Here is a 16,111-nt window from a genome sequence, read left to right on the forward strand (position 1 = left end):
AGATAAAGGACCAAATGTGATAAACTCTCAGTATCTGTACTGCAAACCATAATGCCCAAAAGAGAGAGAATGGGGAAAATTGTCTACCTACATAGCATGGGAAGGGTTGAGAAGGGGTGGGGTATGCTGGGGACACTTATGGTGGAGAATGTGCACTGGTGGAGAGATGGGTGTTTGATCATTATATGACTGAAACACAAACATAAAAGCTTTGTAAAAAAAAACTATTACTTCAAGCTTTAAAATTACATTTTTTTTTAGTTTTTTCTTATCTATTTTTTTACCCAATTTATTCATTCTTCATTTTAGGCCAGGAGACATGATTACTCTTCTAGAAGATTCCAATGAAGACTGGTGGAAAGTAAGTGTTTCTCTTCCTTTTGTTTTCTTTTCTTTTCTTTTTCCTTTTTTCTTTTCAGGGAACCATCCAGGGTGCTGGGTGTTGAACCTAGGTTGACTGCTTACAAGGCAATCTTCCTACCCACTGCACTATCTCCTCAGCCCCTGTCTCTCTTTTTAAAACAAATCATTTGGTACTGGTGGTAAGTGTGGTACTAGAATTATATGCATGGGAAACCACCAATAACTATTGTAAATCACAGATCCTGAATTTTTTAAAAATTAATTCAAAATTTTAAAAATGTTTTAAAAGGCAGGGCTGGAGCGATAGCACAGCGGGTAGGGCGTTCGCCTTACAAGCGGCCAACATGGCCGACCCGAGTTCGATTCCTCCGCCCCTCTCGGAGAGCCCGGCAAGCTACCGAGAGTATTCGATATGCCAGACACAGTAACAACAAAGTCTCCAATGGAGACGTTACTGGGCCCGCTCAAGCAAATCGACGATCAACGGGAGGGCCTTTACCTTTAAAAGGCAAAAACAAATTGGTGACTAAAATAACAATAAATACTACAATTATGAATGTGTACTTCTTTTTCCTTTCAGGGGAAAATCCAAGATAGGATTGGGTTTTTTCCAGCCAACTTTGTCCAGAGAGTACAAGACAATGAGAAGATTTTTAGATGTATTAGAACCTTCATAGGGTGTAAAGAACAGGGACAGATAACACTGAAAGAGAATCAGGTGAGTAAAGCTCACAAACACAAATCAAGAATAATTCAAACACAGTTAAGAGTCTGTTGGATACTTAAACTGCTCCAATATGGGGTCCAGAAAGATGGGCTGAGACTCAATTCAAAAGGCTGAGAGCATGCTTTACATGCAGGAGGCCTGTGTTCAATCTTTGGTACCAAATGCATCCCCGAGCACCACCAGGAGCAACCCAGATTACTGATCCAGAAGTAGCTCCTGAGCACTGCTGGGTGTGCCCCCCATCTCCAACATAAGCAGATGGAAAAAAAAATAATAACAGCACCACCAGTGTGTCAAATGTGCAGACCACCATGACATCGGGGTAGTATCTGGTTCTCATATATTTCCTTGAAGACCACTGGTCTCTGGTACAGGTCACTATTCCAGTTTAGACTCTGTGCTGTTCTCTACCAATGGAGACTAATTTTTCATGGTTTCTAGGGAACGTTTTATCTGCCACAACATTCCACTGTTTATTGCATTTTTCTCTAACACAAAGACCCCTCTGAGTTATCTTTTTTTTTTAATTTTTTATTAGTTAAACCCCATGAGGTACAAAAAATTGTAGACTTACAAATTTTTGTGCTTGGATTTCAGTTATACAATGATCAAGTACCCATCCCTCCACCAGTGCCCTTTTTCCACCACCACGGGACCCAGTATCCCTCCCACCCCCCATCCCCCCACCCCACCCTGCCTCTGTGGCAGGGCATTCCCTTTTGTTCTCTCTCTCCTTTTGGGTGTTGTGGTCTGCAAAAGAGGCATTGAGAGGCAATCATGTTTGGTCTATATCCTTGAAGCAGCTCTTTCACTGAAATCCATGACTTTCACATCATATAAAACATTCAAAACACAGACAACAGGGCACTCAGGCACAACCTGGGTGATTTCCTTTATCTAATCCAGTGTCCTTCTTGCTTCATGTAGAATTTACTGTGGTGCTGTCAGCTTCCTGAAAAGGGATGTGAAAATGTCATGCATCCGTATGTCCTCAAACATCTTCCTTCATACTCTCACATGTCACTCCTGGGATTTGACTGTGACAAAGAGACAAGACATGCACAGCCCCAGGTCTTTGTCCTGCTCTGCCTCTCTGTCTCCTTCACCTGAAAACAGGTTTCCCTCTGCCCCATGTTCTCTGACTACAACTTCTATCCTGTCATGCCCTAGAATACATATCCTGTCTAATAGTAAAGTGTGTTCAGACTTCCACATTTACTCGGGTATGATTTTAAAAATTAGACATTAGAAATCATCCTCTCCTAATATCATCTCAAATGAACATCAATTCCAAGTCTGGGAAGTCAAAAACTTTTTTCTCTCTGCATTCTTGCTATAATAATTTTCTGAAAAATAATCAATGCATCTGGATGATAATGACATTTACTGCATTAAAAAAACACACAAAATGGAACATATATTCATCTTAATACTGATCTTGCTCAATAGAAATACCCAAAACACATATTAAACACATATTTTTGGAATTGTTTTCAAAGATAGCTTCTAAGTCCCGTAAGAATAGCAGTTATTGATTTATAATTATATGTGGAATGTCATTTTTTAAAATTGTTTTCCCAAACTTCATTAGCCATTTTATGTGTCACATGTGGCTCCAAATGACTTAACCATTTTCAAGCTAATAAGTACAGCTTCAAATAATAATGTTTTGCCCTTTTTATGACAATTCAGAAAAATATCTAGATTAAAAATCTAAAGAAAATTATAGTAAAGAGGAATAGATTTCTAAAACATACTAAATCCTCCTTCTGTAATATTCAAGAAAATAAAAGTTTGTGAAAATTATCAAGCAATAATTCTGCCATTTTCCATATATATTTTAGCAAACGTCAGTGATGAGGTCAGTGAAATTTGCATCTACATAAATGCTAGAGTATATTAGCCTACTCATTTTGGATAGTGATTTGATTTGGTATCCTGTGTTTTAGATCCATAACCTTGTTAAAATTCATAAATGTATTCCAGTTTTCATAATATACTCAAGGGAAAAATATAATTTTTTCAAATTGTAGAAAGTTACTGAAAAGTAAAAATTATAATCATCTCTCTAGTATTCATAATGATTAAAATAAGGACAAGTTTCATGACAATGAAGTGAAGTCAGTAATACCTTCTGGAAGTTTTTATGGTACGGTCACGGTCCTCCCGTTGTTCATCGATTTGCTCGAGCGGGCCCAGTAACATCTCCATCATGAGACTTGTTGTTACTGTGTTTAGCATATTGAGTACGTCACGGGTAGCTTGCCAGGCTCTGCTGTGCAGGCGAGATACTCTCAGTAGCTTGCTGGGCTCTCTGAGAGGGGCGGAGGAATATTATCAATGGATACTGGAATTCAGACCCATATCCTACTCACTTCTCCCAAACTCAGGCACAAAGGGAAAAATAAAAATGACTTGGTGCTTCATATTTGTTACTAGAAATATAATGAGCCAGGCATGGTCTATGGGGCCTGAAAGACCTCCTCCATACCCCACTATCACCACCACCACAGAGTTGATCTCAGAGTCCTGCTGGCAACCATAGAGGCCTGCAGGAGGGCTGTGGACTAGAAAAGAATATGAAAATCAGGCCTTGTAGTAAGATGGCCTAATCCCCATCCCAGAGAAATACAGAATAAAAAACCATAGCAGTGACAATTACTCCCTGGCTCATGTGGCCAAGTCAGATCTTTTCTCTGTGGAGAAGTCAAAATAAACCTAGGAGAGAGAAGAAATATAAATTAAATATTAATTGTATTCTGGTAATGAAAAAGTCACATAAGCATCAAGGAAAAAAGAAAAGATTAGATTTGCTTAAGGGCTTTTTTCTTTTCCATTTAAGTCACCTTCAGAGTGTAAAATGTTTGAAGCTAAGTTTAAAAAGAAAATTGAAAATATTTAGTCTTTTCTGTCTAATGATATAAAAGTGCACACTGTTGCTATAATTTTTCTGGGGTTCAATGCTGCACATGTTTATGTGTTGGTATGTGTACACACACACACACACAAACACTTCAGTACCACATCCCTTCTATGTTTAATTACAGTAGCTTCTGCTTATATAAAAGCAAGTGCCCCCAGAAGTATATGCCTTCTAATAATTTTGGATTATTAAAATCCCTAATATCCTTAGGAATTTGGGTCACAAGGTTCTATTGTTTTTCAGTTTTACTTGAAACTGTCATTCTTCCCACTTACAAAAATTGCTTACAAGGTGTACCACACTAAGACAGACTTTACTGGGGCTGGAGTGATAGCACAACAGGTAAAGCATTTGCCTTGCACATGACCAACTGAGGTTCAATCCCCGGCATCTTATATGGTTCCCTGAGCACCAGAAGGAGTAGTAATTTCTGAGTGTAGAACCAGGAGTAACCCCTGAACACCGTCAGGTGTGACCCAAAAAGAAAAAAAAAGACAGGTGGTACTTTGAAAACCACACAACCTAAATAACTTGATTTCACTGTTTAAGATCTTGGAAAATGAAAAGCACACAACTTCTATTTTACTTGGTCCCTTGACTACAAGATACATGTTTAAAGAGATCAAGAACCATTACCTGTGCAGACATAATGTACCTAAGATCTCCTGCTCCTTCATTTCCTACACAAGTTGCTTGTTCTCCTTGGAGCCAGTATTTGCCTACACATTGCTTTCCTGTACGCTCTCCAGAGACTGCAAAAGTCATCATCATCTGATTATACAAAGTGCTGGCATCTGAAAAAAAATGTCCTTAACAACTGTACCTTGGGGAAATCAGTACTCCTGGCACATAGTACACACCACTCTACCTCCACAATATCGAGCAAAACTCTGAAGAGTAAAGCAAAGCTCGGACCTGTGCAAAATAATTGACCTAGTTAGGATCCAGGGCTGGAGAGATAGTACAGTGGGTAGAGCGTTTGCCTTGCACGCAGCCAACATGGATGACTCGAGTTCGATTCCCCCACCCCTCTCGGAGAGCCTGGCAAGCTGCCAAGAGTATCTCACCCGCATGGCAAAGCCTGGCAAGCTACCTGTGACGTATTCAATATGCCAAACACAATAACAAGTCTCACAATGTTAATGGGCCTGCTCGAGCAAATCCATGAACAACGGGAGGACAGTGGCAGTGACAGTTAGGATCCAAGAGAAGACAGGTTTCAGGAAGGAAAGAATCATTTAATAATAGGGACCTTTGAAAACAAACATTTCTCATTCAGCCATCCTACCAATTCATGCCAGGCAATAGAGTCATCCTGCTCACGCACTCTGTTTCTAGTGCCATACACATATCACAGTGAAAGGCTTTACCAGTTGAATTCCATACCAATATTTCAAACTTCTCTAGATTTACCCCACTTCACCCTTCCTGTCCCAAATATTTAGAATGTTAAAAAAATGTTTTTGAATGAACCAAATTTGGGGAAAATGTTCACCATTTGGGACACTGTCTTAAGTAGTTCTGCGAGCACATTTGGTGTTTTTTTTTCTCAGAATAATTGTGTGTTTCCCCATTTGAGATGAAACACTATTTTTGATGTTATTCACATACAAATCAGTAGAACCAGAAGGAAAATTAAGATGTGCTCAAGTTGATCAATTTCCTGAAGCAGAACATCTGCTCAGTGATTTCTAGCAATTGGGATAATTCCTAGGCTTAATCCCAAAATAATGACTTTCCTCGGGATGGGATTCACACTGGCATTCTTCACTCTCATGTTTGAAGTGACAGTGTGTGGGGGTCGGTGTGCACATGAGGCAAGCCATGGAGTGTCTTTAATACAACACGTTTGGATAAAACATAGCATTTCAGCCTGCCCTGGAACCAAAAGTATCTGCTACAGTTTTTTTTTAAGAGTGTGTGATAACTCTTGAATTTGTCTGGCCTGTTGGATTTTTTTGTTCGCTTGTTTGTTTGTTTGTTTGTTTGGAAGGAGATGAGGGTTGGGGCCACACCTCATGGTGCTCAGGAGGCTGCTCCATGAAGTGCTCAGGGTACGAACCTTGTGTATCCAGAGATTGAAGCCAGGTCCCCGTATGCAAAGCATGCACTCCAGCTCTTCGAGCCATCTCTCCAATCCCAACCTGGCATACTCAGGGTGTGGTTTATAGATCACCTGAATGAGAACCACTTTGGATTTTGTTCAAAATGCTTCACCCCAGAACAGCTGAAGCAGAACCTTTCAGAATTAAGACAAGGAATTAGTCACCTGCCAAACTCTCCAGGTGTTACAATCACAGCTGACAACAGATGACTTTCATTACATTCACCCACTTTTAAGTCCTAGAGTTGTTCTGTAACAACTTATGACATTTTTAGTTCCATTACATATGAGTCAAGAGAAAAAGTCACAGAGGTCTCTTTACCCCTACACATTCTCTGCTTTCAAATCTTGTCATCAACATGGCAATCACATTTTGAAAAATGTCAACCCCTTGGGAAAAATTTGCGTTTTAATTTTTTAATTTCCATTTTAAAATCTATTATTGAGACTTTTTTCCCAATTTAGTGTCCTAAATTATCTTATGTGTAAATTTCCAAATCATGCTTGTTTTAAGGGAAATTTAACTTAGTAACTAGAGCACAGGTCTAATTATCTACAGTTGTGGGAGAGTGATCTGTGTGGTTTGGCTTAGTCCTGTTTGAAGGTCAACATATTCATCTATGAAAGCAGCAGAGTAGTTTCTCCTGAATGGGGAAACGAAGATGAAGTGTGGAGCCTGTGCAAAACCTCTAGACCCATACCTGACCATTGTGGATGTATGGCAAGATTATTCTCCTTCTTCTTCATTCCCATTCTGCTTCATCAATCAAAGCAAAGCCTAAGTGTGAAATTCATCTGCAGTGACCAATACCACCTAGAATTACCTAGCAGACATCAGCAGGGTATTTATGACTCTAACAATCCAAAGAGACTAATGGTCATTAGCAGGGAAATAGAAGAAATTTGATTTTGAAAATAAATGCAATGCATCTTTTTGATTAAATAACATTTCTGCCTCTGGGATTGTTTGGTCTCACAATTATCCTATTAGTTTTTCCACAGAGCTTTTGTTTCCAAATAGAATTAGATTTTCCTTTTGTTATGAAGACAACATCAACACAAGACTATGTTTTCTTCATTTTTGAAATTTAAAAAAAAATTATGCTAAATCAACTTTAAGCACCAGAAAAAGTGGGTTTTATTTGGTTTGGGGTTTGGGCTTAGTGGAGGGTTGATTTTTTGGTGTTTGAACAACACCCTGCAGTGCTTAGGGGTTACTCCTGGCTCTGTGCTCAGATATCATTCCTGGTGATGCTTGGGGGACCGTCTGAGATGCTTGGGATCCAGTCCCTGTCAGTCACATGCAAGGCAAATGCCCTTCCTATCACTCTGGCCCCAAGAAAAAGTGTTATTAATTTATTCATGGGCCTCTCATCCCTATAGAACTATTTTCATTGACACCCTATTGCTGGATGACCAGAATATCTACCCTTTATTATTTGATAACTTTAGTGAACATCTTCAAGTTTAACTGTTTCTCCATAATTCTGATTATTTTGGGAGGAGTTTTGGTCCACCTCCTGTGGTTCTTAGTAGCTATTCCTGGCTCTGTGCTCAAGAGTGACCCCTAATGGTGCTCAGGGGATTATATGTGGTGCCAGGAATTGAACTGGAGTTAGATACACATTCTTCCTCATGCAAGGCAAGCTCCTTACCCCAAATACTACCTATCCAGTTCAACTCTGATTAATTTTACAATAGACCTTAGGAAAGAAAATAATATATTTTCCCAGGATTTTTCACACTAACTGCTCTAAAAAGATATAGTCAGTTGATCTATGTTCTAGTCCAGCCCAAACTGAACACTATCTTCTAATGTTTGTTATCTAATAGATGAATAAGATTTCATATTAATCTGCATTTCCTACAAGGTTCAAGATACTGTAATTTGTATTTATTTCATGAATGATATGTACACATATTCCACCCTCAGGTAAACTGGTCAAGATTTAGCAGTACTGAAGGTAAAAATTGCTCAGCCATCAAAAGTGACCTAACTAGAAAGGAAAGGGAGGAAGGGACGGGATAAAAGAATAGAAATAGAGAAAGAAAAAAGCAGAGATTGGAGGTAGAAAGTCACAAGAGAAGAAGGGAGGGACTAGAAGATAGTAGAGAAAGAGGAGGAGAAATGGAGAGAAGGGGAGGAGTCATGCAGGAGAGGAGAGAGGAAAGGGAAAGAGAAGAGAAAGGGAAGGGAAGGAAAGGAGAGTAAGAGGAGAAGGCAGGGGAGAGGAAGGGAAAGATGAAAAGAAGGGAAGTAAGAAGAGAAGAGAGAGGAGGGGAGAGGAGAGTTGTAAGAAGTGGAGGGAAGAAGAGAAGAGAGGAAGAGGGAAGAAAAGAGAAGGAAAAAAGAGAGAGAAAGGAAAAAAGGGAGAGAAAGGATGGAGCGAACAGGAGAGAGAAGAGAGAATGAGGAGAAATTCTTTAAATACATCTTTTTTCCTTCCTTCTTAAAATTTCTTAACACCAGGCTTTGACTGATACTACCAATCATTTTGCCCTTTTTCATGGTGCAGAGGCCTGATTTGGGGGTTTTATTCACCTCTATCAAACCATAATTTAGGTAATTCCAACTGAATTGATCAAGTTGACCCTATTCTGATTTAATAACATTATATAACAGGTATTATTGTTGCTATTATTATCAGTACTAGTATTATTATCTAGTGATTATTTTGGTGATGAACGGTGGCCTCATTTTGTCTGTGAGCTTAGTCAGCTGAGAGACATAGCAGGGTGCAGCTGGACTTGCATTTCTTACAAATTTTCTGCTTCCATCTTGTTTTCTTGCCTCTTCCTCCCACAATACCCTTCTCTTCTCCTTATTGTCACTATTCAAGGAGGACTTTCTTACCCATAGACTGGGTCACCACATACCAGCAACTCTCTGAAAGTGCCTCTTATCATTTCACTCTAGCCAGACCCACCCCTTCCACCATTCAGCATGGAACCCACTCTGGAATAGGGGAGGCATGGGCATCTGCTTGCTTGAGAGTTCCATTTGGCTTTCTGGTAGGATCTGTTTACACTTGCAAGCATCTTTAATATGTTGTCTTAAGGACTCATCTCATGCTACAGACTACTCTCTGTTATAAGCATTATCCCCATCTGTCGACATAGTGACTCTTTGGGAAGAGAAGATATGATGAATGCCATTTACCCTTTTTAAGACCAAATCTCAGAAAGTGTTTATTTCTGGGCCTCCTGTCAATCCCAAACTCTGCCTAATGTTTCAGCAAAACTTTTTCCTCCCTGCAGATTCCCAACTTCCCACCCTGAGAGGGCTCCCATTCACCCTGCCTGTTGGTCCTCTGACTCAAGCTCTGCTCTCGGTACACTTGTCTCATGGTTTCTTTCTTGCCGTGCAGATCTGCGTGACTTCGGAGGAAGAGCAAGATGGCTTCATCAGAGTCCTCAGCGGGAAGAAGAGAGGCCTGGTTCCCCTGGAGGTCTTAGAAAATGTATGACTGCTGGTCCTGCCCTTAGCAGTGGGCACACTCTGTCTGCTGAGGTGCCTCCTCTCATGGTGTCCACCAGGCGCTGCCACACCAACCCAGCCACCCAGGGAATGGCCTGACAAGACTCAGGATCTAAGATTGTCCAGGAAGAGCCATGGAACAGAAAGCTCATGACTCAGCAGGCTGCCCCAGGTGGGGATAAGGCTGAGTCCCCACAGAGCCAAGTGCTGTATCTGGCGGAGGCAACAGGACCACCCCCCCAAATCCCTCCAAGACTCCACTCCTTTCTTACCCACATGTTGTATGCTAACCCGCTGGACAGTGCTGCTGTTTGCAGTGTGGCCCCCATGGGAGGTTCAGATCCATGCCACCAAGTAGGATTCTGGTTCCAGACCTTTGTTCCCACTCCATCAGCATCATCGCATTGGAAACCCTGCCCAGTCTCTCTGCACAGCTCAGAAGGCCATCTGCTCAGCTCCCAAAGGCCAGTTCTCCTATCAAGCCCTCAACCTCTAAAGGAGGTCCCTTCAATCCTCCTACTCAGACCCATATGGTTTGTATTAGAGAGAAGGACTTTGTGGGTGTAACTCTGGAAACAAAGACTTGTCCTGCCCAAAGATTGTTGACAGACAAAGGCCCTTCTGCACCTCTAGTGCCAACTGAGGACTAAGGCATAGATACAAAGGGAAAATTGGAGTTAGATAGGGCAGAGTGAAGATAATTCAGAGCTTTCTGTCATGTAGTCCCTTCCCTAAGGAGGGACCAGGGAAGAGAAAGGGGCAGAAAGTCCCCAAAGGGGACCATGTTCATTTCATATCCTTTGTACTAGGGGCAGCATTTTCTCTTGCACCCCCCTGGAATACAAGGTTAAGCCCACCTGGCAAGGAACCAGGAACATGGACGAGATCAATAACAGCATCTTAAGAGAAATGTAATATGAATCTGTTCTTTAGGGCAGTCTATTACACCCAAGCAGCTGTCAATTGGAAGAATAATCCTTATTGCTTCATCCCTCTGAAAGCAGAGGAACTTGGGGCCAACTTAGCATCCTCTAGGGGAATCTCTGTTACTCTGTACTTGTACTAATGTTTACAAGAATGCAATATACTGTGATGCCTTCCTCCTCAAGACTTCTCCTAGCACTTAAACTTGCATCCTAGTCACCATTAATAGGTTGAACTTCAATCCACAATAACCTTAGAATCAATGTCAGTTCGGTTTGTTTTGTTACAAAGCAATAAAATCATTAGAACAATTGGTTTTTAAAAGACTTAAGTGGATGCATCCTGTGCATGTAAGCATTATTCCCATAACTAAAGCATCATTCATCTCCATTTCTTTCATTTGTGACCACTTAGCATGAAGCTGGGAGCTGAGAGAGGATGGCTAAGGAGGGGAGGGGGGGTATTCACAGTAGCTGGGATGCCTTACTGTCATCTTAAAGCCAGCATCCAGAAGTTCCTCCTTCTCTGATAAAACATGCCCAACTAATGTACAGAGTCAAGATGGATTATTTGAGAGTCAGAACAATATGACTGCCAGTCTGTACAATGAATCAATGGAATGCCAGAGTACAATGTACATTGTCTCTAACTCAATATTCCATTCAATAAAGACAACCCAGTGTCTGAATAAAAGCACAACAGTGAGTGTGTGTGTCTTCCTGTGAAGTATCCACGGAAGATTTTTGGCACAAGAGTGTCACATTATATGCAAATTAACCTGCATTAAAATTTGAAATCAAATCTAAAGTCTAAGACCAACCACCCCAATGTCCTCCAGTGACCCTGCCTCATTATATTCTGGCCCTACCATTTTTCATTCACCTCTCTCTTCCTCCATCTCTCTAGGATCCTGAAAGATAATTTACCCTGGACTAGAAGGTTATAGAATAAGTAGAATCTGTGTCCCCAAGGGTGAAGATCTCAGGAGGCGTTTTATCAAACTCTGAAGGTTTTAGCAAATGCTGGCCAGCAGGGCGTAGGCTGGTATAAATCTGGTAACACAAGAAACTTCAACATTGCCCAAAATAGCATCCCCAGGAAACTGAGTGAGCAGGTGTGCTCTGCAGATTTATTGCAAAATAAAACTCTTACCAAAAACTCGGACAGAAAATTATACCTAATTTACTGCCATCCTATAACAATCTCTTAGGTTTTACTCAGACACCTCACTGTTACGTGTTTTGCACAACACCTGCTGTTTTTGACCCTCAGAACAATTTTTTCTCCTAACCTCCAAATAAAAATTTTATATAGTCTTTGATCTTTCTGTGAGTAATAAAAACTTATAAGCCTACCTTGAAATTTTGGATAACGGCCATTTATTTTGTAGTTCCTCTTTAAAAATGAAAAAGTATAATTTTTAAAATTTATTTTGGCATCAAGCTTAATTATCTACTGAGCATCATCTATCTCTTCACAGAAACTAGGATGTACTGAAGTTCCAAAAAGACACATTGCTATTTCCAAGCAAAATGGTGGGTCAGTGTTGGATTTGCTCCACTTACGATCTCAGGTTATTTGACAGATCTTTCTCTTTCTATGCAAAAATAATTTTCCTGATTCAAACTCCTTTAGACCATTTTCTTGAACCTGTGTGCTTTGTTTGTTTACTTCATTCATGACTGAGGTAAAAAAAAAATCTAAAGTTAAGACTTTTCCTCTGAGTTAAGCTTTGACTGTATTAAAGTTTTCCTGTTTTCATTTCTTTCCAATTACTCTAAAATTACAGTTTTTATACTTTCCTTTTATTTTTTTAAAATTTTTTTGCTACTGTATGTATGATTGAAACTACTTCTTTGTGCTCAGAAAATGTGTTCCATACAGTTTCTTCTTTGACAAATTAGTTGACATTTTATTTATACTCTAGGTTGTGAATAATATTTATAAATGCTCAATGGACATTGGTGGGATAAAATTAAAAGTTATTAGATCTCTGATACCTCGTGCCAGGACTGATCCCTGAGCACAAAGCCAGGAACAAGTCCTGAGCAACCCCTAGCATGACCCAAAAAACAATAAAACACACACACACACACACATACACACACACACACACACACACACACACAAACTTGTATGCTTACCTGACTTCCAGGCTGTGGGGAAGGATGAGGCTTGTGACCTTAAGGACATTAGTTCAGAATAGAGGCTGCAAGCTAGACACCATCCTAGAAGAAAGTCTTTGAACCATCATATAATAAAGTTCACTGAACACCTCTACTGCCACAACTCTAAGATAATATATTTGTATTATTGAAGTCGCCAAATTTGTTATCATTTTTTACAATACCAGTAAAGAAATCCATAGAGTCAGACTTTGGAAGAGGAGAGACGGCATCAGAAATCTAACTGAACTTCCCTAGGTATGTCTCAACAATATTTTCAAGGATAATAAAAGCTTACAGACAGATCAGAAACAAAGAAAACCCAAAAAAATCAAGTAAAAATTAGCCAAAAGGAAAAGGAAAATTCTCAAAACATGTTAGTAGTCTGCCACCAGTGTTGGAAGCTGTTATTTCCTCTCCTGAGGGAGTATAAGAGCTTCTGAGGATTAAAAAGTGAGAAACAATTCCTTGATTGGCATCCAAGGGCCTATTGACCCCGAGGATGGTGATGCTACTGTGTCCTCATTAGGATGCAAACAAAAACAGCTGAATTTATATTGGGGCCTAATAAATATTTAAGCAATGAAATATACGGTGGTTCCATTCATTGCTTTATAGCAATTCCTTACTTGCTTTTCACTCAGAAAGAAAATTCTCATTGCCTACGCTCTGCTAGACATCTCCCATGGGACTTTTCTTCTCACACCTCTCTTTAACTCTTTCTTCTTTCATGGATTCCATCATCACCAGCCCCTGGGACTACAACTCTATCGCTACAGAAATAATGCAGCCTCCTTAGGGAAATGACACTTCTCTTGTGTCTGGCAAATTTCATATTCTCGGGAGATCAATGGCAAAGATAATTTTCCTCCTCCCTATTTCTCCTTCTCCCAGAAAGGAACTGTGGGTTTTGTCTCCATGACCTTTGCATGATAGGAGTTAGCAAGAATGAGGCCAAGAGGAGCCAAGAGCCATGGAGAGACGCTTCTGATCAGTTTCACCCCTGCTCCAATTGCTTTCATATACACTTCATGGTTATATTTCAAGACAGTGGCTGATGACTGCAAAAGTCTGCGGAAAAGCCATGTGTGATCAAGAAAGGTTTGTGGGAAGGAAGGAGATTAGCACATGCCTAGGGTGATTTGGGTAGGTGAAAAAAAAAAAACAAGAAGAACTTTAGGAACATCATGAAATGTGGATGAAAACAGTATTCCGTGTGGGGGTGGCGGTGGAAACAGAACAGGGGTGGGGAGTGCTGGAGCAGAAGGGAAGGCTGTGTGAGAAAACAGAGAGTAAGTGGATCAGAAATGAGGGTGGCAGAGTGGCTCAGACTGAAGCCATATAGGGCAACGGCAGGACCCAGGGCAACACAGCCAACCAGCCTGCTTGGCAGCAGCCTCCTAGCACTCCGTGTTCACAGCTTCTCCTCCATGGCAAAGCCTTTTTTGGTGGTGGCTCTTCAGAGCCATCATCTAACTGGAACCCCCTTCGTAGAACACCACTTCAATCCTGTTACCTTCCTACTCCAAATTTCCCAGCAGCCTCTGCGCGCCCACACCCGTCATGCAGAATGCTGGCTTGAGCTGTGAGGTTCCCAGGGTTAGGGTCACTTAGGCAAGTCACTGTCACTGTCACTGTCCTCCCGTTGTTCATCGATTTGCTCCAGCGGGCCCAGTAACATTGTGAGACTTGTTACTGTGTTTGGCATATCAAACACGCCAGGGGGAGCTTGCCAGGCTTTGCTGTGCGGGCCAGATACTCTCAGTAGCTTGCCAGGCACTCCGAGAGGGTTAGAGGAATCGAACTCAGGTCGGCCATGTTGGCTGCATGCAAGGCAAATGCCCTACCCGCTGTGCTATCACTCCAGCCCACTTAGGCAAGTAGGGGAAAGAATTCCAAGTAGGAAAACAATGGGAATTGTTTGAGTTTCATGATCTTTAATTCTCATATTATGCGTGATTTGAAAATAGATTAAATCTGTCATAAAGTGACAGTAAATTGTGTTCAATTGAGTTAGCATGCAGGTGGAGGAAGTGTAGGCCTTCCACCCAGATTTCTCTGTCAAGGTGTGATGACCAAAGGCAGATGTGAGCCCTCCGCTAAACCATCTTACTGCTGCCTAACAGGTTCAATGCTCAGCAGCCGTGTGGTGTGAACTTACAGTCATTCCATTAATAGCAAATTAGGCTCATCTCAAAGAACTGCTTAAAGAATTAAATAGATCTTAGTGTAGGTTATTATAGATAGTCCTTAGTAAAGCATAACTATAAATGCCATGGAGCTTGTTGGTGGGAATCACCTTCCTGACTTTTACCAATTATAATTGATTGCTTATAATTGATTTTGCGAGCACTTGCTACTTCATTCTGCTTTGTAAGCTAGTGCTTGCTTGTCCGTCTCATTACAAGCAATATAACGAGTGGAACTACTCTTTCTCATCATTTCATTGATATATATATATATATATATATATATATACATATATAGATGTATGTGTGTGTATATATATATGGAAAATTTTGCTGAATCTTTATTTTCATTACACTCAGCATCCAGAATTATTCAGAGAATATTCAGTTACTGTTTTGGGAGAGTCTCCTGCCCCTGCACCTGGCTGTCCTCACCGGGGCCCCTTGGAGGGGAGCGGGTTGAGTTTCCCTCCCCACCCCGACTAGGGCTCCAGCAGCCGAAGACCTCCAGAACCAGCCACCACCATGTTGAGACCATTCTCCACACGCATGAAGGTACTAGCAGAGGAACAAAGGCATGTGGGTCCCGGGGCTGAGATCTCCAAGCCTGCTCAGATGGGGGCTGAGCATCCTCCACCCAGATCCTCCATATTCCACTAGGCAGGGGTCACACCCACCAACTGGCCCCCTGGCGCCATGTAATCCCATCAACGGCCAAGACCCAGAGACTGTCTCATTCTTACTTTGGACAAACTGGCAGGAAACCGAATGTAACCTGCTCATATGGCAGAGTCTGGCAAACTCCCCATGGCATACCCAATATGCCAAATACCAGTAACAATGATGGGTCTCATTCTCCTAACCCTGAAAGAGCCATAAATATGGCACTTTTTAACAAATCTCAGGGCTAGGATGAAGGAGATGTTACTGGGGCCTGCTCGAGGCAATCGACAAACAACAGGATGGTCGTGATCGTGATCGTCACCTTCATACACAAAGAGAAGTCTCCTTTGGAAATAATACATAAGCTCCAAAGAATATTCCCTATCAGATCCTAGTCCTGGTTCCTGCCTGTCCCAGAGGACACATATCCATCCTCCAGGTCACCAATGGACATTGTTTCCTATGTTTTCAATTTGTGTACCATGACCCAAACAACAGGGATTTTACTTTCAGTATCTTCAGTTCATCTTTGTAATATACACTGTTGAAATTTCTGTTTCAGTTCTTCACTGACT

At 41.1% G+C, this 16,111-nt stretch overlaps 1 protein-coding gene across 2 annotated transcripts in view; it reads left to right on the plus strand.

Moving 5' to 3' along the window:
• Nucleotides 1–11,206, plus strand: part of STAC (SH3 and cysteine rich domain) — a 156,869-nt gene extending 145,663 nt beyond the window's left edge. Inside the window, exons 9-11 of one of the 2 annotated variants that reach the window (XM_056129459.1) lie at nt 310–361; nt 944–1,081; nt 9,486–11,206. In XM_056129459.1, the coding sequence (XP_055985434.1) occupies nt 310–361; nt 944–1,081; nt 9,486–9,584 (289 nt within the window). In that variant the 3' untranslated portion in view covers nt 9,585–11,206. The remainder of the gene's footprint in view (nt 1–309; nt 362–943; nt 1,082–9,485) is intronic. The other variant, XM_056129460.1, reaches the window with a different exon arrangement.
• The last annotated feature ends 4,905 nt before the right edge of the window (nt 11,207–16,111 follow it).

This window comes from Sorex fumeus, unplaced genomic scaffold, assembly GCF_029834395.1.
Source record: "Sorex fumeus unplaced genomic scaffold, SorFum_2.1 ptg000072l, whole genome shotgun sequence".
NCBI classification, from domain to species: domain Eukaryota; kingdom Metazoa; phylum Chordata; class Mammalia; order Eulipotyphla; family Soricidae; genus Sorex; species Sorex fumeus.